Source organism: Metarhizium robertsii (assembly GCF_000187425.2).
Source record: "Metarhizium robertsii ARSEF 23 chromosome Unknown MAA_Scf_2, whole genome shotgun sequence".
Taxonomy (NCBI): Eukaryota; Fungi; Ascomycota; class Sordariomycetes; order Hypocreales; family Clavicipitaceae; genus Metarhizium; species Metarhizium robertsii.
Genome location: NW_011942160.1, coordinates 1,470,414 through 1,492,425, shown reverse-complemented (window position 1 = coordinate 1,492,425; position 22,012 = coordinate 1,470,414). Strand labels below are relative to the sequence as shown.

General features: G+C 50.6%; 4 protein-coding genes across 4 annotated transcripts; 2 read left to right on the top strand and 2 right to left on the bottom strand.

Annotated features, from left to right (window-relative positions):
- Positions 1–252: 252 nt before the first annotated feature.
- Positions 253–1,193, top strand: MAA_05964 (GDSL Lipase/Acylhydrolase family protein; the record flags this gene model as incomplete). Its single annotated transcript, XM_007823962.1, has 4 exons — positions 253–258; positions 308–404; positions 454–578; positions 636–1,193. 4 exons carry the CDS (start codon positions 253–255, stop codon positions 1,191–1,193), a joined length of 786 nt encoding a protein of 261 aa, XP_007822153.1.
- A 1,509-nt stretch (positions 1,194–2,702) lies between these two features.
- MAA_05965 (ubiquitin carboxyl-terminal hydrolase 19) lies at positions 2,703–4,606 on the top strand (the record flags this gene model as incomplete). Its single annotated transcript, XM_007823963.2, has 2 exons — positions 2,703–2,895; positions 2,946–4,606. 2 exons carry the CDS (start codon positions 2,703–2,705, stop codon positions 4,604–4,606), a joined length of 1,854 nt encoding a protein of 617 aa, XP_007822154.2.
- Positions 4,607–4,950: 344 nt separating this feature from the next.
- MAA_05966 (isochorismatase domain-containing protein 2A) lies at positions 4,951–5,831 on the bottom strand (the record flags this gene model as incomplete). Its single annotated transcript, XM_007823964.1, has 2 exons — positions 4,951–5,599; positions 5,689–5,831. 2 exons carry the CDS (start codon positions 5,829–5,831, stop codon positions 4,951–4,953), a joined length of 792 nt encoding a protein of 263 aa, XP_007822155.1.
- Positions 5,832–6,938: 1,107 nt separating this feature from the next.
- On the bottom strand, positions 6,939–21,770 carry MAA_05967 (ATPase, AAA-5; the record flags this gene model as incomplete). The annotated part of the gene is made up of 1 exon (XM_007823965.2): positions 6,939–21,770. One exon carries the CDS (start codon positions 21,768–21,770, stop codon positions 6,939–6,941), a length of 14,832 nt encoding a protein of 4,943 aa, XP_007822156.2.
- Positions 21,771–22,012: the final 242 nt, after the last annotated feature.

Below are 22,012 nucleotides of genomic sequence, written 5' to 3'. Positions count from 1 at the left end.
GTGCGAGGCTCGCGGTCTGGTGCTTGAATGGAACTCTGACGGGACTTCAGCCTCATACCTTTCTTTGTTCGCGCTCTTTTGTTCCCAAGGCCCTTTTAAAGGTGGTGCGCCAACTTCCGTTTTGCCGTCCATCTCAGACCCGTCAACGTCATTCTTAGGATCTCGCTGCACGATTCGGATCCATATCATCTCTACACAGTCGTACTCTCTACACGGACGTATCGACTGAGTACACAGTACAATCTGGACAAAATGGCTGTAAGTGAAACCACTGGACGCTTAAAACACAGCGCTGACTTGGACAAAGGGCCCGTATCCTCAGCTTGTACTGTTTGGCGACTCGCTATTGCAGCGTTCTGTCGACCTGCAAGACGGGTTTTCCATGCAGGCTGAACTGCAGTCACGTAAGGCAAACCACCCGCTCTCGTCTCATTGATACTGATCCTTACACAGGATTCATTCGACGGCTTGATGTTGTGAATCGTGGCTTCTCAGGTTGGAACACTGCCAATGCTGTCAAGTTTCTCTCCGAAATCTTCCCGAAGCCGACAGAAACTTCGCCCAAGATCAAATACTTGGTATGCACCATGAGTCCCTTCATTCCAGATTTCCAGCTAACCTTGGTTCTATGTTAGGTAGTTTTGCTCGGCGCCAATGATGCCGCGATTCCCACCTCTTCACAGCATGTCCCAATCGACCAATACAAAGAAAACCTGACAAGAATTGTCACACACCCACACATTCAAGCACACAACCCAAAGATATTATTGGTTACCCCTCCCCCAGTGGATGAGATCAAGTTGACAAAGCTTGGGGGAAACGATCACGCGCCCGCCGCTCGGTTGTCCGCGGTCACTGCCTCGTACGCGGAAAAGGCGCGAGAAGTTGCCAGTGAAAATCTAAACGTCAGTTCAGTTGATCTGTGGAAAGCTATTATGGACAAGGCTATCAGCATGGCGGCGCCAAACGATTATATACAGGGTGGACATTTGTTGGGCTCCCCTGAGAACGGTAAGCCGGGTGGATTGGACAGTCTTCTTCCAGATGGCATTCATATGAGTGGTGAGGCCTACAGAGTATTCTATGATGAACTGAAGGATTTAATCGGAGAAGAATGGGCAAACCTAGCTGCTGATGATAGATCAGGGTACGTCTTCCCGGACTGGCGTGTCCTGAACCCTCTCAGGGAATGAGTGGTGAACTGTGGTGCGACTCGCGACATCATTTCAAGTCAATACGAAAGATTAGATATTGATAGATATTGATAAAATAGAATCGTGCTTCATTTACGGGGCTGTACGTTGAACAGTGAAGAGAACATGTAGTCAAGCCCCAACGGTTCACCTCTATCTATGAATTCAACGATACGTACCGATTACTCAAGAAGTATTGCCGCGGTCGTCCTCAGTGATTCCTCACTGCCTAGACCCCAAACCCCCAAAACTCCGTGCAATTAATGACTAGGAGTGCTGCATGGAGGGGTATGTCTTATTATTTTAGATCCAAAACGTACTATGAGCCCACGTGGGCCATGCGAAAGGACTGCAAATGTCATGTCTCATCATGCCATCCTTACGCAGTTTTCAAAACGGCTCAATCTTTCAGCTTTTACCGGATCGTCAGAATACATCCCTTTATTATTTATTTTTGTTGTTCCGGAAAGTACCTCAGGTGCCTGAAAAATGCAAGACAACAGGGACATGCAGCTTCCGGGACCGCTCCTGCCAATGGTTCCTCCCACTCGTTGGCCCGTCTCAGTTTAGCGCGGATATACCCACAGGGGCCAGGGAGGAGCAGGCAGGAAGGGGGGGCCCTGAGCCGTCACCTTTCAGCAACTTGGCCAACCTATCGAGCACCAGACTGTTAACTCGTCACCGTTCAACTTCATCCCTCCATCTCCCGACAGCGCTTCAACACCAACTTCTGCAACCACTTTCCCTATTCACTAGGGCCTGCAAACACGCGACTCTACCAAGATCCGAATCGATTGAACACTCCAAAACTCTTGAATAACTGGAAATCCACCTGGGCTCGCCTCGATACCCATCAACTCGGCGCATTCCAATTCGTTCAGCTCCCGTGACGAACTCATCAGAACCATAAATCACCCCCGGCATCCGACTTTCCTGCACGAGAAAGCAGCGTTCTATCAAATACCGGGCTCTCGAATAATCAATAAGTCGTCAAATACTACGTCTAACACACCTCAGTTTCCAGACATTCAACGATAACGGATACCCTCGAAAGCATTTCCACTCCTATTGTACTTCGGTTGGCGCAGCATCCTGATATCCCCAGAGTCCCGACGTTCCTAGCATTTCCATAAACACGAATCAGTGCCATCGGAATATTTTGAAAGTTGTGTAGCCGTTGCGCTTGCGCAAGGCCATCGCCATCGGCGCTGCAGGGCCACTCGTAGGTCTTGACCTGATGATGCGTGGGGCGGAGTTGTCTTGAAGCGAGAAAGGAAGTTCAGCCAGGCGCCAAACGACTCTGTTAGTATTTTTCTGGGTGACGGAGGAAATTCTACAAGAGTACTGTACAACAAGACGTGTCGACAAATATTTTCGTTCCCTCAATCATTTGCCTTCATACCGCCATTCAACCAACCAAGACACTGATGCCATCTTCCGACCTGGCACAACCTGGTACATCCTACTTTGTGTTGTGCCAAAAAGAGTTTTTTTTTTTGCTCTTGAAGAATGGATACTCGGTTTCCCATCTCGCGTGATGATCTGTATAACCTACAGATGGAGGTGAAACAAGTTCAATATACCCAGAGCAATCACGCGGAGCGGCTGTTGAGATTAGAGAAACGCAGTGCGGATGATTCAGCTTTGAAATCAGTGTGGAATTCCCCGTTTCCCGGAATTTTAGGCGGCACGCCACACCAAGGTATATAAACCGTTGAAATTAGCTAGATACAAGTGCTGACTAGACTACAGGGCCTGTCCAAACACCACACAATGATGTTTTCGATGACTTGGATGAGCAAGGGGAGCAACTGCTCGGGTCTCTCCATCTCGGCCCAGCTGAAGAAGAGCCTGTGCGACGGGGTGCAGCTTCGCGAGCTAATAGTGTTAGGTTCGATGAAAGCGCCTTGCATGGCTCCAGCTGGGGTGGCCAAAGCAACCGGCATTCGGGCGACTTTGGGCCTTTACGACCTGGCAGCGGGCTTATGATGGAACGCACTTTGTCCCACAAATCTGATGGGAGACACAGCTCTGCCGGCCACTCAGTTCACTCACACCATTCATTGGCATCCGGTCGGGCCAGTAGCCTGGGCCTTGATACCAACTACGCAGGGGGTGATGACGACTCTTCCTCGTTCGAGATACCCGGCCCACCGGTATCTCTGTATGTGCTAGGCACCGTGCCATCGATCGTTCGATGCTGGCTTACTACAAACTTCGCCCACGGCACTCTCTTGTACGCAGACGTTTGCACCGGCTCCCAAAAGTCCGTCGTCGATTCATCTTTGCTTAAAGAACTGGATCTCTTCAGGGAAGTTGAACGAGATATTGACGGAGTTGATCGAATCAGGCTCAATGTATATCTGGCCGAAGCAGTGGTTACACGACACGAAAGCCACAATGGAAGCTCAACGGGGGGAGTTCCTTCCATGGCGGTCGCGTTCGAGGTTACGGGCAACGAGCAGTCCAGTACGATTGGCGATCGTAAGGGCATTCGCATATATATTGGAAGTGATGCCTTGAGGGCTCATTCAGCCGATGTACTCTTTTCACAAAACACCATGGTCCTGTATGGAAATGAACAAGAACGGCTACGAGTTCCGTTTGTACGGCCTGAGGATGAGGATGCTTTCCGGTATATATACACGACGAGCATGGCACCGGAAAAGCCCAAATTGAATGCGACGGCAACACCATTTGTTCTAGGAGACAGCCGGGCCTCGAATAATGGTAGGAATGGCGCACCCTCTCCAGCAACGCTGCACGAAAAAGCGGCGCCTGCTCAGCCAATATCACCTCATGAGTCGGATATGGAGTCTCACAAATCAGAGGAGCGGCAAGCAACCTCTGAACATGGCGGCGATAGTGACAACCACGGACGAGAAGCAAACTATTCCGAGACAAGCGGAAAAGATGACACGAGCGCTTCAGAGGTGTCCCGACGGGAGTCATCATCAACCTCTACTGGGATATGGGGTTCGTGGCGACAAGGCGCTGGCGCTGGGCCAGATGGGACACAGCGAGAGACTGGCCCTCTGAGTGGCTACCAACCGGCGGGTCGCAGTGGCCGTAACATGAAGGTATTGAAACCTCTAAAATCAAACTCCAATTCGGCCCGAACCGGTGCTTCATACGAGCCACCCCTGCCGCCTAAATTCTCCACTGAGGGTAGACGCAAGAGTCAGGTCAGCTTGAACGGTGATGGTGGCGGCGGCGGCATCAGCGTGGCCAGCCGTTGGGATGTTAAACGGTCTGTCAGCTCAGGTGCAGAGCTCAAGATGGAGAGTTCGAATCGAGAGAATCAAAAGGGCGCAACACTGCCGCGATCTGCCAACCCAGTTGGAGTGGCTTCTGCGTTCTCGTGGATGACCCCGGCCACCAAGGCTTCCAAGACTTCACCGGCAGGAGGGTGATTGCTATGTGTCATAATAGGTTTGCTCTAGCTTTGTCCATTGTTTATGCTTACATGATGTGCTGTCGATTCTTTTTTTCTTCTTCTTGGAATCAGGCCAGGGGCGGAGGGGATGGGGGCCATGTAGAGGAGGTAATTCACATTTGAGAGGCAATGGAATCAGGCCAGAAGCGACTACAGCCACGACCTCATGATGCAGGAAGTGTAGAAATAAAACAACAGAAGTTCTCTACCAAATATGCCTAGGTTTTACATTCATGGCAGAGTGAAAAGGTGGTATTTTTGCAAATACGCAACATGACAAAAGGGAGAAAAGGGGGAAAAAAGAAAATCTAAAAAGTCATTCTAAATCTTGGAAGTCGGCGGCAACGTCTCGAGCACCTTTTTCGTGTCGGCCACGGCACCCTTGACGACGCCAATCAAGGTCTTGAAGGCTGGGTTGGAAGCGTCGCCCATGCACTCGTACATCCAGCTCTCAGAAGAGGTGACGGTGACGCCGTGCTCGGCGCGCAGCCTGTCGAGGGCGATGATGACCTCTGTCCTGTTGCAGCTGCTGACGGCGTCGGCAATGACGTAGGGGAAGTGGCCTGCGTCGCGGAGGTCGAGGGCGGTCTGGGTGATGCAGATGTGGGACTCGATGCCGACGAGGGCGACGCGCGAGGCGGGCGGCAGGGCGGCGGCCAGCGGGGGGATGAGCATGGAGAACTTGGTCTTGTCGTGCGGCGGCGAGGGGAGGAGAGAGGCGAGCGCGGGGACGGTAGGGCCGAGCTTGGCGGCCGTCTGGGTGGTTGCGTGGACGGGGATGTTGACGGCGTTGGCGAAGGTGAGCAGCTTGGTCGTGGTGGCTACACTGGTCGTGGTGTTAGTTTTTTTTTTTCGTCGTCGTCGTCGGGGGACGAGAGAGGGAGAGGGGGAGAGAGGGAGGGTGAGGGTGGCGTACATGCTATCGAACTCGTAGATGGCATTGCGGAACTTTTCCTGGAGATCGCAGACCCTGCAGCTCGTCAGTACGGGTGTGCGGACGCGGCACTGGCTGGTGAGGCGGCGCGCGCGTGAAGAACAGGTCGGGCGGTGATGACGAACAAGACGGCGGGGTTCTCTGCGCGCGGTGGGCGATTAGCTCGAGGGCCCGGGGCGTGGGACGTCAATTCAATGTTGACGGTGGTGGACGTGAAGGGACATGACTTACTGAAGCGCAGCTCTGTAGGGGCGGAAGGACCAGCCATGTTGCGAAGCTGGCGCGGAAGGAGCGCTCTTGGACTACAGGACGACGATGTCGGAGGGGTGAAGTTGGCCGTCGAGGAGGTAGCACGACGGGGACGGGGACGACAGGGAGGAGGGGCAGTAAAGTGCCGAGGATGCGGGAGGCGGCGAGGGTGGATCGAGCGAGCGGCCGAGGACGACGCGCACAGGGCCAACGGAGCGGAGGCGAGGATGCGCTGCGTCGCGTGAAGTGAATTCATCCCCGTGACGGCCCGTATTCCTCGATCCAACTTCCTTGCTCCGTTTCGACGACGGCTGAGCTGGTCGTTGGTTGACGACACGGGGCCGCGGCGGGTTGATGCGAGGAATACCAGCTAGGTTGTGTTTGCGACACAGCGGTGAAACAAAATAGTGTCAAGTCAATCCCCCTTGTCGTTGGCTAGTGGACATTAACGGCTGTGATGGGATGATTGCGGGGGAAGGAAACATTGAAGGGGGAGGAGGCGGCTTGTTTTAATTGGGTCACGGCAGTTTGCTTTTGGTAGGGCAGGAGCCATGAGTCCGGCCGTAGGTAGGAAGTTGCGGCCACGCTGAAAATTAAAGTTGAAAAAAAAAGAAAAGAAACGAAACGAAACGAAACGAAAAAAAAAAAAAAGCATATACAGGTGTAGCTGACGTGGTATGCGTGCGATTGCCCATGGGCCATGGCAAGCTGAACCGTCGAGTGTGTCATTTGACATTTTGTCGTCGGGATCCGACGGGCACCGGTGGCAAGGCAGCTGCACGCATGTCCATGTGAATAGCTTCAATGTTGGCTGAACGGCATGGCATAAGAGCTGCTTCTTGGAGATATGGGTTAATTCAACTCCCCCCTGTGCGCTGGCTCGCCCGTTGTCGTTTCGCTCCAATTATTGCCAGTCTATGAATATTAGCATGGCCAGGTGCATTCATCACTCCACGTCCATGATAACAAAATCCATTTTTTGTAATGGGCAAATCTGCTTGCATAACGTCCTGTATATCTATCTACTCATTGTCTAGACGCCCAAACTCCAAGCGATGCAAAACTAAACCACACAAACATAACAAAACTCCATGCAATGCCGGTATATCCGTGACTACGCCCAAAATCAAGACGTGACCTCGGCAAACCACGTCCTCAACAGGCCCGCCAGTGCAGTCGGCAACTCCTCCAAGTTATGTACAATCAAGTAGTACTGGAAGGGGAACGTGTCCAGATACGGCTTGAGCACCACCCTGCTCTCCCCGTTGTCGTCCTTGACAAACTTGGCCTCCTTGAGCTCCAGCACGCTGTCGCCCTTTTTCTTGCCAGTGTCGTCCATGATGATAAAGACAATCATGATTCTCTCCTCCATGGCCTCGCGCAGAAGCCGCCGGATTGCGTCGTGCGCCGGAGACGGCGTCAGCCCGTCGGACAGAATCAAGGCCAGCTGCCACAGATCGCCATTGCCTCCAGATTGCTGCCTCGCCGCGCGGAACTTGTCGATAGTCTGCCGGATGAGCAGCGCAATGTCGGTGCGATCCTGCGAGAAGTTGAACTTTTGCAGCACCTTGGCCCCGGCGTCCGAGGCAAACGGCTCCGTGAGCTCGTGAGCCGTGAAGACGTCGCCGCCGAACCCGACCACGCCAACCTGCCCGGCCTCTAGCATGGCCAGAGACCGAGACACCATCACCAGCGATTCCATGGCCAAGCTTCCCGACGAGGACTCTCCCATGCTCTTGCTGTCGTCCACGCAGAGGAGAATCTGGTACGTCCGTTTGGTCGGGATAGCACGCCGCATCCAAATCTTGTCACGCTTGTAGCTGGATGCGATGTATGGGATGATGCGTTTGATGTTGAGTCGCTTTCCCGTCCTGAACGACCCCGACAGCTTGGTGGATTGAGACGGCGTCAGAATGAGCCGCAGCTGAGAAGTCAGATTCAATGAAAGCGCATGAGACTTGGTCTGGAACTCGCTCCACTGCTGAAGACACTCTCCATAGTCGCGAGGAACCCGCGCTTCATCGCCAATGTGCGTCGTAGACAGTTGTTCCGATGTTTCTTCGATGGGCCCATCGTCCGGCTCGCCATCCTCTGCAACTCCGTCATCTGCTTCAGATGGTGTCTCTTCTTGGTTGTAGTTGCCCTGTCGAGTTTGTACGCCGGTCCGACCATCATCTGCTTCTTTGCTATTTGCTGCCTCGCGGGTCTCCTCGGAATCTCCAAGGTCCATTTTGTCTGGCGCCTCCTTGGCTTCATCATCCGCGTCCTCCTCCATTCGGTTGCTTGTTGGGTCGTCCTTCTCGCCTTCGTCATCGATAGCCATGGCCTCGTCAATGGGCTGCACCTCATCCTCCTCAGCATTTCCCATTGCTTGCGTATCGGCGGCTGCCTCGTCATTCTGCAAATGCTGGTACTCTTGCCGGCCCTGTTCAGCATTTTCTCTTTCGTCTGCCTTCTGGTTATTGGAGTCTTCCTGGTTCGCGTCCATGATATCTGCATTCTGACGGTGCCACTTCTCCAACGCATCGCCCAATTTGCGAAACGGGTCGCTTCTTGCGGAATTTTCGTCATCGTCTTCTTGTTGACTCTTGTCTACAGTTTCGTTTGACCGGGACGTAGCGCCTTTGCTGCCCGCGCTGGTATCTTGGTCGGCTGCGCCATCTCCTATATCTCCTTGCTCCTGCTCCGCCGCTTGCGCTTGGAATTTGTCGTCAATATCCATTGACTGTTGATTTTGATCCACCCCAGTGCTCTTGACGTCGCTGGGAGCAGCATTGTCAATATCCGTATTTTCATTATCCTGTGGAGGTTGGGTCACATCTTGAGCCGTTTCTTCCTTGCTTTCCTCTTCTGCTTCGTCATCCACATCGGATTCCACTTCGTCCTTGACTTCATCAGCTCCAGTCGGGACCTCCTCCTCATCCTCACCGATCTCGTCTTCTACTTCTCCAGCTTCTTCCTTCAACTGCTGCCCCGCTGCATCCTCCATATCCTCATCAATTTCATCCTTCTCAGCTGGTTGCTCTTCAGGCTGGTCGGCCTCGCCTTCAGGGTCGGATAGGTCGTCCAAGTCATCGTTATCTGAGACTTCCTCTTTGTCGTCAAGATCTAGCTCCATGTCCTCGGGGAGTTCAAGCGCGTCATTCTCTTGAACATTTTGGTCTTGCCGATTTAACTCCTCTTGAGCATGTACATCTTCTTCCTCAGCTTCAGCCTCCTCTTCTTCTTCTCCTTCCCTCGGCTGTTCCTTCTCCTCACGAACTTCAGGCTCCTTCTCGGCATCCTTTTGCTTTGTATCCTCATCTGCTGCCATTTGCTCGTCATGTTGTTGTTGACCCTTTGCTTCGTTTCCTTGTTGGTCTTTGTCAGCATTGTCATCATCATCATTGCCGTCCCACATCTTCTCGTCGACCGCCGTAGGATCAAGGTCATCAACATCACCGGCCTCTTCATCCATGTCATCCTCCTCTTCCTCTTTCTCATCACCTTTCTGGGAACCTTCGTCCTCATCCTCTCCAGCAACGCTGCCCAGTTCTCCTTCCAGATCTTCGTCTGCCATGTCCACCGCATCCTTTTCGTCTTGGATATCTTCATTCTTCTCCTTATTGGCTTCTTGGGCCAATTCCGTAAGATCTTCATCAGGTTGAATGTCCTTGCTGATGTCCTGTGCACCCTCGCCGTCGCCCAGACCGGTGCCAGCCTCTAGTTGTCCAGCATCGCCCGATGTCTCGTCCGACTTTTCTTGTGGTGTGCAGAAACCTTGGGAAACAATCTGATTAAAAGCCTTGGTTAAATTGTATGCCATGTGTACGGAGGCGCGGTGCATTTCCAACCCCTGGCCTATGGAACGCGAGCAAAGCGTCAAGAACTGGTCCAGTATCGGGGAAGCAATGTTGATGACACACGCAGCTGCGGTGCTTGTTTGCTCATCGTCAAGTTGAATTTGTCGTATCGTGTCAGTACAGCGGCGAACTGTTCGCTCCACATTGTTCATCCGCAACTGGTCGATCATGGCAAAGAAGCCCTCACAATGTTTCGTTAACCAGCCAGGCTCGCCAGGCTCTCTGGGAACGACAACGCCCTTCTTCTTGGCATTTTCAATCGCAACAAGTACTGTGTCGGCCAGACTGGACACGGCGTTGGCGAATGTATCCAACGTTGTGTCTCCGATAGAACTGTCATAGCTTCTGGATTCAGTTTTGGTCCAGGCTTTAAGATGAGAAAGAATGAATGCCAAATCTTCACGAATCTCAACCAATTGGCCAATTCTGTGATCAATCTCATCCAAATCTTTCAATACAACTTCTCTCATCTTGTCATGTGCCACTGAGCTGATTCCAACGGGCAACTGCACCAAGGTTTTAAGTGCTGCAGATCTAGCTGCCAGACGCGTTGCCCACTCCTGCAATTCCTGGATCACGGCCTTATTATCAATGTTTCCAATTTTCCCGTGTGTCTCAGTAAGGCGGATAGCAAATTGAATGGCAGGACCAAGCCATTGCACCAAGTGTGTCCAGTCGCCGTCAAATCTTTGGTGAACAAGCGTGCCATTCTTCGCAGCGTTGCCCAGATTTTTGAATTCCTGAACTGCCTGTTGCAAACTTTCTCGGAGTTGGGTAGCGGCGCCAAGGCTCTGGCGTTGGGTGAGGTTGAAGCTGATCAAACCCTCAACGAACCCTACACTTCTTGCCACCTCAGCGCCCGTGAGGTCATCAGAATGTTCTCGAGAAGCTTCTCTAGCCCTCGGGGCAAGATCTAACGTTTTGTGCAAATAGTACTCAGCTTCCTTCGCTGCTGCTGATTCGGGGGACTTGACTGCCGCGAGTGACGACAGAACAACAGCCAGTGAATTCTGCTCCGCCAACTTATCTTGTGATAAATTATGCTGTAGCCCCATCGTTCGCAGATCCCGTAGCGTATCCGCAAAGAGTTTCCGTTTTCTTGTCTTGAGATGCTTAATTTGGTCCTTGTTTTCGTCATTGAGAATTGATGGCGTCTCCTTACGCAGCTCAGCCATGGACGTATTCAGCTCAGTGACAAAATCCAGAACAAGGTTTGACATGTTGCTTGACATCTCGGGACTGTATGTGATCTTCCTCATTACGGAGATGGTCTTTGGCAGATTGGCAAGCCTCTTATGATCCGGAAGCCACCCAGGTAGCAATGCATTCAGCGCCTCTATTTTAACCGTTGGCAGGTCCGATGCAATAGGTTCAGATTCCGTACTTGTTCCGATGGTCAAACTCTCGTCGGGAAGCCCTTGAGCTATAAACATCTTCATCTCTTGGCCCAAAACTCCTCGGAACTTTCGAATCAGCCGGAACAGCTTCTGGTGAGATTTGCGGGCACTCTCCCGAAGCGCATTGATATTGGTATCTTTCCAGCTTGCCATGAGGAGAACGTCTTTCATCTTCCTCTCGATTGGGGTTCGGCCTTTCTGGATGGCTTCCTCGGCCGTCTTTTCATAGCGCGTGTAATACTGCACAAAGTTGTCCACCGCTACGCAAATGGCATCTAAAGCAGGATAATCTTGCGCCAACATGTCGAGGTGGCTCAATAATTGACGTAGCAGCGCAACGCGGGTTTTAAACTGGCCAACAATGGAGCTTGAAAAGTACAATTCCAGATTCTCGACCAACGACTTGGCATAGGCTTGCATTTCAGAACGCGAGTCTACCATGGTGAGCGGAACTGCAACTACGACTTGGTAAGCGACGAACCACCACGAATAAGCGTCATCTTGGCATTTCTTCTGCTCCATGTCGAAGAGGTTCGCCCATGTGGAAAGCTCGAGACGTCGCCATCGAATGACAGTGTCGGTAAGCAAGTTGTGAAGAGAGAGGACCGCGTATGTTTTGCTAGCCCATCCGCCAAATTGCCATTCGTAAACGTGAGCATGCAGCTGTTCGACCTTTGGTAGAAGCTTGGCCAACGGCTCCCCATGGACTTGTTCCAAGAGCTTGTCGCAAGATTGGATCACATCAGCCAAAGGCTGCATGTGGCCAATTTCATCTACAAGCTGTAGCTCGCGGAAGCGGGCCTTGATCTGGTGGGCCAAAGAAACAAGCTGCCGTGCTTCAGCCAAGTTGGCATCGGTGTAGAAGTTGTACGTCTTCGTAGAAGATGAGGATTGTAGCTCGTCCATCTTCTCGCCCAGAAGAAGCAGTGTGCTTGCCAGCATCTTTGAGTTGATACTGCGATCGATAGTTGTGTAGTCTTGCAGCTCACCAACGACGCGCTGACCGGCAGCCATGCACGATTCTCGGAGTGCATCTTGAGGGTCTTGTTGCTCAAAGAAGATTCTGCGATGCGAATCCGCCACCTTCAACGATGTATCTCGAACTTGGTCTGGCTTAATATCCTTGCGAACAGCGGAATCTTCGTCATCAAAGGTGGGAAATAGCTCGTTGAACTCCATCGCATCGAATTCCTCTTCATCTTCGAGGGTGCCCCGGAAGCGATACATGCTAGTTCGTGCCGCCTCAGCTTTCCTGTCAGCATCGAGTTTTTTGTTCCAGTCATCATAGAAGCTGTGAAAGCATTCAAACACAGCCTCTCGGTCGGCCGAGGAGAGGCCCTGGAGACCACCGACCGCCACATTTGCGCTCATCAGACTTAGGAATTCAAATGATTTGGTCCCTATGCGGCGGAGCGAGACATCCTGTGTCTTGAGGCCAAAAAATGGCGTGGATTCTACGAGTCGCAAAGTAGATGGCTCTAGATTCGCAGCCTTGGAAGTGTCACAGAGCGAGAGACCAACTAAAAGACAACGAAGAATGTTGACAGTAGGTCGTCCCATATCTTGATATGCTTCAAATCGGGAAGAAATGCGATCTACCAATCGAGAAATATTTTCCCGAATTAGATGTAGGGCACCCGCAACCCCGTTGTCTGAGTCCGAGTTGAGGTCCTTCATAACGCCAGATAGACTGGGGCCGGTGATTGTCTTCAGGATATTTGAGAATTCAGCATGAAGTTGGTGGAGCTCAGATCTCTCAGGGCGGAAGACAGGCTGAATTTCCTTTGGTGCTGGACCAAGCTTATCAAGCTGTTGATGGATCAATTGAATCCTAGCGCTTGTTTCCTGTCCCGTGAAGCTGGTTTGAAAGGCCTTGAATGCGGCTAGCTTTCCCTGCAATGAAGCCTCAAGCTGTTCAAAGAACTTGAGTTCCACTTTCGGCTGAAGCTGGGGATCGAAGATGCGGTCGGGAACGTAGAGCTTGACTAAACCAATGCTGAATTGAAGCCATGCAAGAGCCGAAAAATAGGCGGCTTTATTTGGATTGGCTTTCGAGGCAATAATCCCCACAACCGAAGGAATGAAATGATCCGCAGTGGTTTGTCGAAGATGTACAGAGTCAATATCTTGAAGGAGATCGTTAAAAGAGGTACTGGAACCGAGTCCATTCACAGCAAGCGCGGAAATTGAGCTGATATTGACCTCAGCCTCCGAGAATATAGCACCCAGAGTATTCTGCAGTGAAGAGTCATGGGCTTCAAAGGTGTCCAACATCAATTTCCAAAGCAGATCATTGAGGTTTACAAGAGGATCTGCTGAAATTTCTGGACTTAATCCAGTTAAATGCTTCCCAACAACGGGAAGTTCTGTTTCCAGAAGAGCCAAAGAGCTCAGATTGACATTTCGTAAGCCATGAAGTTTCTGCCACAAAGATGTAGTCAGTTTGCCGTCCCAAGAAAAGATGCCCTGGTGAGCCAGGTAAGAAAGAGACTGTAGATTGAATGCTCTATCAGAAGCGCTAGCAAGCGTCATAATGGCCTTGGTAGGGAGGTTTGACAAAATGACTAATTGGTTATCGAGCTCGGGAGTTAACGAGTCATTGGCCAAGGATCGAAGTATGGACAACTGTCTCAGGTTCTCAAAATCACTAGCAAAAAAGGGTACCGTCTCTTGAGCCTCCTGTCCAATGCGGGTTTCGAGGTCTTGAATTGCCGTAGTCAAATCTGCCACAAGTTGTTCGGTGGGAACAGAGTCATCTCTAACTACCTTGTAAGTCGTTGCCAGAGTTTGCTGAGCTTTGGACAAGTCGAAAATGGAAGCGGATGCCTTCCACCGAAGGGCATCAAATCTCGAGGCTAGTTGGTCGACTTCAACTGAGCGATCGAAAACAGCCTTGTTCGCAATGGGAATGGGTCTGAACGTATTCCACAGGACCTCCATGCTCAAACCAGTGGACAGTTGGAAGCCAGAGTTGAAGTCACTCCGCAACTGGCCAAGGGCCTGGGATAGGAATGTAGAGTCAGTTTCCCCCGTCATCATCTGGCTAAATTCCTCAAGTTTTCTTAGACCAAGGCCAATATGAGCCTGGAAGTAGGCCTCATCAAACTCATGGCTCGAAGACAGGCATATTGTCAACTCAAGATAAAGCCCAAGGATCTCAAGAAGGTGGCGTCTTGCGAGGAAATTTTCGGTTGAGTCTACTTCCTGATCCAAGTATGTCTCAATAGAGACCATTATCGACGAGAGGAATCCTGCAAGTTTAACGGTTGAGTCTTTGGATACAGCAGCAACCCGATCGCTGATGAGAGATCGTTGTAAGCGACTCAAGGAGCCTAGTTTCGCAGACTGAGCTTGGCTGTGGTGTTTCTTGATGATTTGACGGATACAATGCAGGCGGCGAGAGGTCTCATAGCACGTTCCCATCCAGTGCGCTGATGTTTCGTTCTCAAGCAACTTGATCGCAATTTCATTATTCAATGGATGAATAGGCAACGCCTGGGGAAAGTCTGCGATAGTATCGGACGAAAGTGTTGCGTAGAGTTGCATTATATTGCGCAAGATATGAGACCCTTGAGTTGTCTTAAGAAACTGGAGCAAATCAGTGAAGACAGAGCGTGAAGTCTCGTCAGTGGTACCTCGATTCACAAATCGACCAAGAAGTGCCCCGTCATCCAGGGACAGGTTGTCAACGGCGACTTGGAATGTGTCTATCGAAATATCGCCAGCAGAGGCGTTTGATGGCAGCCTTGAGTCATGATATCGCTGAAGTCCGCTTTCGATGGCGGAAACTTTGTCCAGGCACGGCACCGATTCTGGCGGAGGAGAATTAATATGAATCTCGATAGCCCGGTTTCTCATGGCACGCGAGAGTTCGCCGTACTTGGGATCCATCGTAAGGAAGATCCTGAAATCTCGATGGGGCCTGATGATTCTTGGTTTTCCATCTGAGTCACAATGCTCATTGATGCTCAGAAATCCATTAGGCTCCAGGAGAGAGTTGAGTCGGTCCAGAACAGAGGCGTTGCACATGTTGGCATTATCCAAAACAAGCCACTGACCAGTAACCAAAGCCTTTATAATAACACCATCTAGCCACTCGAATCGTGGGTTCGCAAGAACCAAAGGACCTTCCAATAATTGCTTCATCCTAGTAAGGGCTACCCCCACCTCGGTATCGGATGATACTTGTTCGAGCAAGGATTTGATCGAGATCAGGATGGCTGTAAGGCTTTCATGGTCACCATTGTGTCTGTCAAGAAGATGTAATAAATGTAAAACTTCTCCGGGAGCGGCTGATGGGACGAGGGTCATGACAGAATCTTGAAGATATTCGCGAAGATCAACCAGGGCTGCATTGACTTCCCTGAGAGGATCAGCTTGCTCAAAACCACCAACAAGGTCCATGGTGTCGATATCTGCGTTCATGGGGAACACCACGAGCTGTTTACCAGATAGAGCAGCAACATAGCTCAACAACGATGACTTGCCATAACCTGAAGGGCCCCCCAAGATGCATGGAATGTTTTGTTTCACACAAATCATGATAGACTCCAGTTCAGCAAGCCGAGGAACGATATTGATGTTGGGCAAGCCCTCGGGTTGTACATTCAAGTTCCTGGGTAATACGGCAAAACCAATCTGACCGCACTGAGAGTTCAAGTTATGAACGTGATTGTGGGCCCGTGGTTCCCATCCAATGACACGGGCAAATAACTTGTCAACCTCTGCCCTATCTCTCGATGTGCGGAATCGTTGCCTAACAACAATGTCAAGGAAATCGTCCATCTGGGCAGTCTTGAGAAAGGGGTCGGAGGACCTCAAAAGGTGTAGCCATCTTAGGACGTCTCGAAGATTGAATTCCCAAGGCCCCCCTTGAGAGCCAAAGGTTTTTTCGACCACAATCTGGTGTTCGAGCCTGGACACAAACTCAATTAAATGAGCTATAACTTCTTCACTCAGCTGAGGGAAGTTGTGGGAGGCAATGAGTTTCAGGTCCTCGTCTTTAAAGACATCCGCATAGACGACGATAAAACGATTCACAAAAGAGCTTGGCAGACCTTTGCGACCACCTCCTTGGTGGTGAGGGTTCTGAGCTGCGAACAACCGGAAATCGGGGTGCCTCTTGAAAACCTGGTCAAGCTCGGAGATGTACACCTCGCCACGATGATCGAGACATGCGTTTAAGCCTTCTAAAACAGACTGTGATGCAAGATTCATCTCATCTAGAAGGACCCATTCGCCCTTTTGCATTGCTTGGAGAAAAGGAGCGTCTCGCCACGCGAAATTTCCAGCTTCTTCACCCTCGATAGGGACATCGGTACCGAAAAGATCCATCAAGTCAGTCTGATCAGACAAGTTAATTCTTGTCAGTGGTCGGCCACAGGCCTGGGACAATGCGGCAACCAGCGTTGTTTTGCCTACACCAGGACTGCCTTCGAGTAATATTGGCTTTCTCATCTGCAGTGCTCGAACGACTCTCATCGCATTGAGTCTCGTTGTAGGGGCATGGAATGCGAAAGTAGGGTCTGCAGAGCCCGTTGGATCACGCGATATACTGAAGTCACCAATGGACAGAAGATTATCAGTTATTGAAAGCATCGGCTCCGTCGGGTAGATTTTTGATACGTCCTGGCCGATGAGTTCACCCAACTTGTTCAGACACTCCTGTCTTTGGGCATTGACGGTTTTCAGATCAGTGGCTAAAATGGCTGAAGGATTGGCACCGATACTGTCGACGAAGATGGCTGAGGCACCATGGACGAACGAGATGATGGGATCGTCGGCTTTGAAGCTATTGATGAACTGAACCCAAACCAAAATTTCTCGAACAGAGAACGCGCTCGTTGCCATGGACCGGAATTTCCTGGCGAACCAGGACGCGAAGTCAACCATGGCATCAACCAAATGCTTAGATCCATCTACAAGCTTGGTCTTGACAATATCATATATATCTTCGCTTTCGGACAAAGGGGGTACCCAGATTTCCGTGAATCGATTTCGTAGGGCGGGTGAAAGCTCTTTCTTGCCAAAGTCACCCCCAGGGTTCATCGTAGCAAAGAATTGAAATCCATCAGCACCCACAACGAAAGAATTATCAATGCCTTTCTCTGCCAGAAGCAACGTTCTCTGGGGCTCAAGAACAGAATTGAGTCTTTCCAGCACGGAATCGTCCGCCAGCGAGATTTCGTCTAATAAGAAGAAGTGGCCATTTCTCATAGACTCGACCAATGCGCCATCAGACCACTCAAACAATGCCTTTGACCTGCTCTCATTTCCTGCCAGTCGGTCCCGAATAGACTGGGGCACTGTGTCCTTGACTGTTTGGGGGAGGGCTTTGTACTGTTCCACATTTTCTTCCACAGACGCTGGAATTTCCATGCCTAGAGATTCAAAAACGACCTTCAAATCTGTGCGTATGGCCTCAAGAATGGCGCCACGGTTGCGGACAGGTCTTTGAGACCCAATAAGATCTCCAGTTTCCGTGTTTTGATGAGCATTCACAATGTGCAGTTCTTGGTTGAGGGCTTCTGCGAGCAGTTGAACGACTGTAGTCTTGCCACAACCAGTCTCTCCAACCAATAGAACAGGCTCATTATTTCGAATAGCTCGAGAAACTAGAACGTACAATCTCCGCATCGCATGAGTCCAAACCACGCCTTGAGCATTTGCTTTCTGGGTCAAATTCTTCAGCTCAGGGGCTTTTGAGGCAGAGTACAATTCTTGGGGGTCCAATTTGACCTTGAAGACCTTCTCGATAACTTCCTTGACAGCAATACGTTCCTCGTCATTGCGGACTCTTTCTGCGAGGAGCATAAAACCGTGCGCAGCAATTTCTTCTCTTGTGTCGGCTTCTCTCAGCGCCCACCGGAACAAGTCTCGCAAAGTTGCGAAACTATCCTTTTGCTCAAAAAGCCTGCTTGTTTGCCGAAGCCGAGAAAGCTCCTTGTATACCGTCACAATGCGTCGACAGTCAGGTGGCGAGGTGTTTCGGCTCCGCTGTTGGAGGATGTACTCAAGTTCATCCTCAGGAATATCATCGAAATGAAGTTCCAGAAATCTGTTCCTGAAGGCTCGAGATAGAACTTTTCTACCTCCATACAGGCCAGGAGGGTTCTGGGTCGCAAACAGAATGAAATTTTCGTGAGGCTTGACGATTTCTTGCGTTTCAGGGATCAGAAGCTCGCGATTGTCGTCCAGGAGTCGGTTTAGAGCCTCCAGTACATCGGTAGGTGCCAAGTTCAGTTCATCAAGCACGATCCAATGACCCTGTCTCATGGCTTGAACAAGCAACCCCTCTTGAAAGCGTAGTTTTCCATCAGGGCCTGATACATAGGTCCCTAAATACTCCTGAAGATCTGTGTGCTCGTGATTATTGATGCGAACGAACTTGTTACCAGTGAAATTGGCCAGATATTCAATCATGCTGGTTTTGCCCGCGGATGTTGGGCCTTGAATGAGAATAGGGAATCGTCTTGTCGAGGTTGCTCGGACCAAGTTTAGAAGGTTTCGTTCAACGTAGGGGGTAATGATGTAGTCATCTCGTTCAATTGGAGTCTGGTCGCCTTGAAACAACCAGTAATGACGATCATGGTTTCTGTTCTGAAACTTGACATATTGACGACCGTCATTTGGGTGCTTGGGGGGCTGTGATAATAATGACTGCGGATTGCCATGCTTGTCCAGAAGGTGGTGATAGATTAGTGGCAACAACATTTTCTCAGAGTCTCTGTCCAACAAAGTCAGGAAGCCCATAGAAAAGCCCTCGTACAGTGCACGGCGAACACCGTAAAGCGGCGCAATGTTACTAACATAGCTCAAGACTCTGGTCAATGTTCGCAAACTGAAGTGAGGAACTTCATTTGCGCCATCAACCAGGCGCCTTTCCTCGGCCATACGCTTGGTGTTCAAGTACAGCCGTGCAATATCATCTGCAGCTTGGTCACTCTTTGTGCTTGTATTGCCCATATAAGTTCTAATGATGGTGAGAAGGTCCTTGAGGTCTGTATCGGGGCTTTTGACATAAAGCTCGGTAAAGCGTGAGCGAATACCAATGGGTAGGTCACGTTTTCCGACGTCTGTTGCAGGATTCATGGCACCGAATATACGAAAATCGGGATGTGCCACAATTTTCTCGATTTCTCCCGTTTCTGAGAGTAGAATCGAAGGCCGCTCACTGGGGCCGGTTAGGAGATCTGCAATACTTTCCAAGGTATCAGGAGACGCAAGGTTAATTTCATCTAGAAGCACCCAGTCGCCATTGCGAACGGCTTTAACGAGGTTGCCTTCCACAAAGCTGAAGGCGAAAGCCCCCGATCCTCCGGATATCTGGACATCAAATTGTTCCAAATTCCGTGAAAAGGAGTCCCATCGTGGTCGCAGCTCTAGGAGCGTTTGCAGCTTCGACAGCGTCTTCCGACGCTTTGCGGGTTGTGCATCGCCATCTCGAGCTTCTCCCTGGTCTCCTTGGCTGCGTTCGAGCTCAGTCACAATTTTGGTGAACATTTTTGGCGCCTCTCTCCAGAGCTTGGACAGTTTTGACCACTGTGACTTGGCGAAGCATTTGCCAACTTGCTCCAAGTACTTCTGGTTCTTGGATGCAGATATTCCCGTAGCAGCAAATAAGTCCTCAAATTCCTCCTTTAGGGGCACCGCAAGACTGCGCACATTGACCGGCTTAAATCCGCCAAGCAGGTCGCCAACCTCGCTCTGTTGCGATAGATTCACCGCAATGAGCTTATGACCTAATGAATCGGCCAGTTGCTGGACAACAGTAGTCTTGCCTATACCTGTTTCACCAACCAACAGTACAGGTTCTTCGAGCTTGACTGCCACCGCAATTTGTTCCAACAGCCTTTTGGCGTGAGCTGTGCTTGCAAATGGGCGTTTTGGCTTTTGCAATCTAGAGTGTAGTCTCTTCTTTCGTAGCTGAGCTCGTCCGATGCAAAATGCACGGTCATTTTCTTCCAAAGGGGGTATATTGGCAGACAAATAGTGGTCTGCCCAATCTTTGGACAAGTGCATTTCCTCCGCAATTGCATAAGTCAAGACTCTACCCAGTTCAACATCGGGACAGCTGCCAACGAAGCAGTCTAATGCCTCCATGAACATCCAGTCTCGTGTCGTTTCGCTAATAGGCTCATCCCCATTTGTAGAACCTGCAGTGAGCAAGCACTCCTTTAGTCTGCGGCACCACTTCAAAAGATCACGGAGATTAACTTGACGGTCCATCACACTCCGTTCGCGAGACATGAGGCTGACATTACTACCCAGTTGAGCTAATCGTCCGTGAACGGCGAGAATTCCCGGTACAAATTTGCGCAGTATAGGGTAGGTTTGTAGGACGACTTCTTCCAGCTCTGACTGAGTAAGGGGATCCGTGTAGAGGGTTTGCCAAAACCGCATACCAACCAGGGAGGGTAAATTCTCTCGGCCGTTTAGTCCTCGTGATGTTCGAACAGTAGCAAAGAGTCGAAAGCTACTGGCAGCCTTGATTCGTTCTCCACGGCTTGGAATGAGCAACTCTTTACGCTCAATTAGAGGAAGGAGAGTGCTAAGCACTTCTGTTGGCGCCCTATCGAGATCCTCAACCAGGACCCATCGGCCTTCCCTGACTGCAGTCGTCAAAACACCTGGCCGCCACTGGAAGCTCCCTGGTTTACTGTCTGTTGCGTATAAGCCCACTAACATCTTCGCGTCTGTTTGATCGTTCAAGTGGAGTGTGACCATGTTGGAGTACATGCCGAGCTGCGTGGCGATTTCGTGTATGAGTGATGTCTTGCCTACCCCAGCCATTCCATAGAGCATAATTGGATCCGCATCTCGTAATAAGGTTGCTAAACGTTCGAGATTTCTGGTGGTAGTGTTGGTCATGACGAGTGAAGAAGGATCACCAACAGGGCCATGCGGTCGAGGGAGCAAGACGTTTCCATATGAGACAACGTACGGTGTAAGCGTCTGCAAACATTCTTTTTCCTCACCAGTATCTTCTTCACACTTGAGTTGAGTTTGTAAAGCAAGCACCCGTTGCGCTCGGCTCTGCTCATACAACGAGAGAAACCCAAAATCCACCAAGGCGCCATCCAGGCTTCCGGTCACGGCCTCTTCCTTTCCAACATGCTCATGAATCAGAGCCTCGAGCTTGAAATCTGACGCGTGTAGCAATAAGCAGAATACCCGAATGGCAAGGTATCTGACTGGTAGGCTCTCATGCTGGAACAGAGCTTGCATGCATGAAGCTGATGCAAGAGGGCTATACGTCCTGAAATCAAAATTCAAAAGTCTCCATGCCGTAATCAGACTTTCCAAAAGGCTTTGCCCATCTAACCTTGACAATGAAGACTGGTCAAATTTGGGCAGTAACAGTTGCAGGGATGAAGGCTGCGCCGTCATGGAAGAAACGTCGTCGGTGCATCGAAGAAAAGAAGCCAGATATGGCGCAAATGGTAATAACCTCGCAAACGATGCTGCAGTCCTTATATGAAGTGACTCATTTGTGGCGTTGAGAATCCAACGTGCACATATATCGGGAAAGACATTTTCAAAATGCACAAAGACTTGCTCTGTAAGTGGCGGGCACAGCGCCGCCTGTGTCACTGCGTCCAAGAGTTTTGTCGTTGATTGCTGCCGGATAATGTCAAGTAATTCCGGGGGCAGATGATGCAATACGGTCGCATCAGTTAGAAGCGACCGCCTCTGCCGTGAGACGTCAATCATTGCCATGATTGCGTCGTTGTTGAACAACTTTCACTCTTTGAGTGCGCTTGAGCTATCTCCGTCTCGTACATTTGCCAGGCCCAGATACTTTTTTTTTTCTTTGAAAGTGACAGGGATACCAGCCCGGGTGTGATGACACAGGTTTTTCCGGACCAATCAGCGCGCGGGTGGAACCACTCGCGCCAGCAAACTACAGCAGCTCGAAAAACTTCAGGAAGCACTCCTTGATCGAGAAGCTGCACGCGACC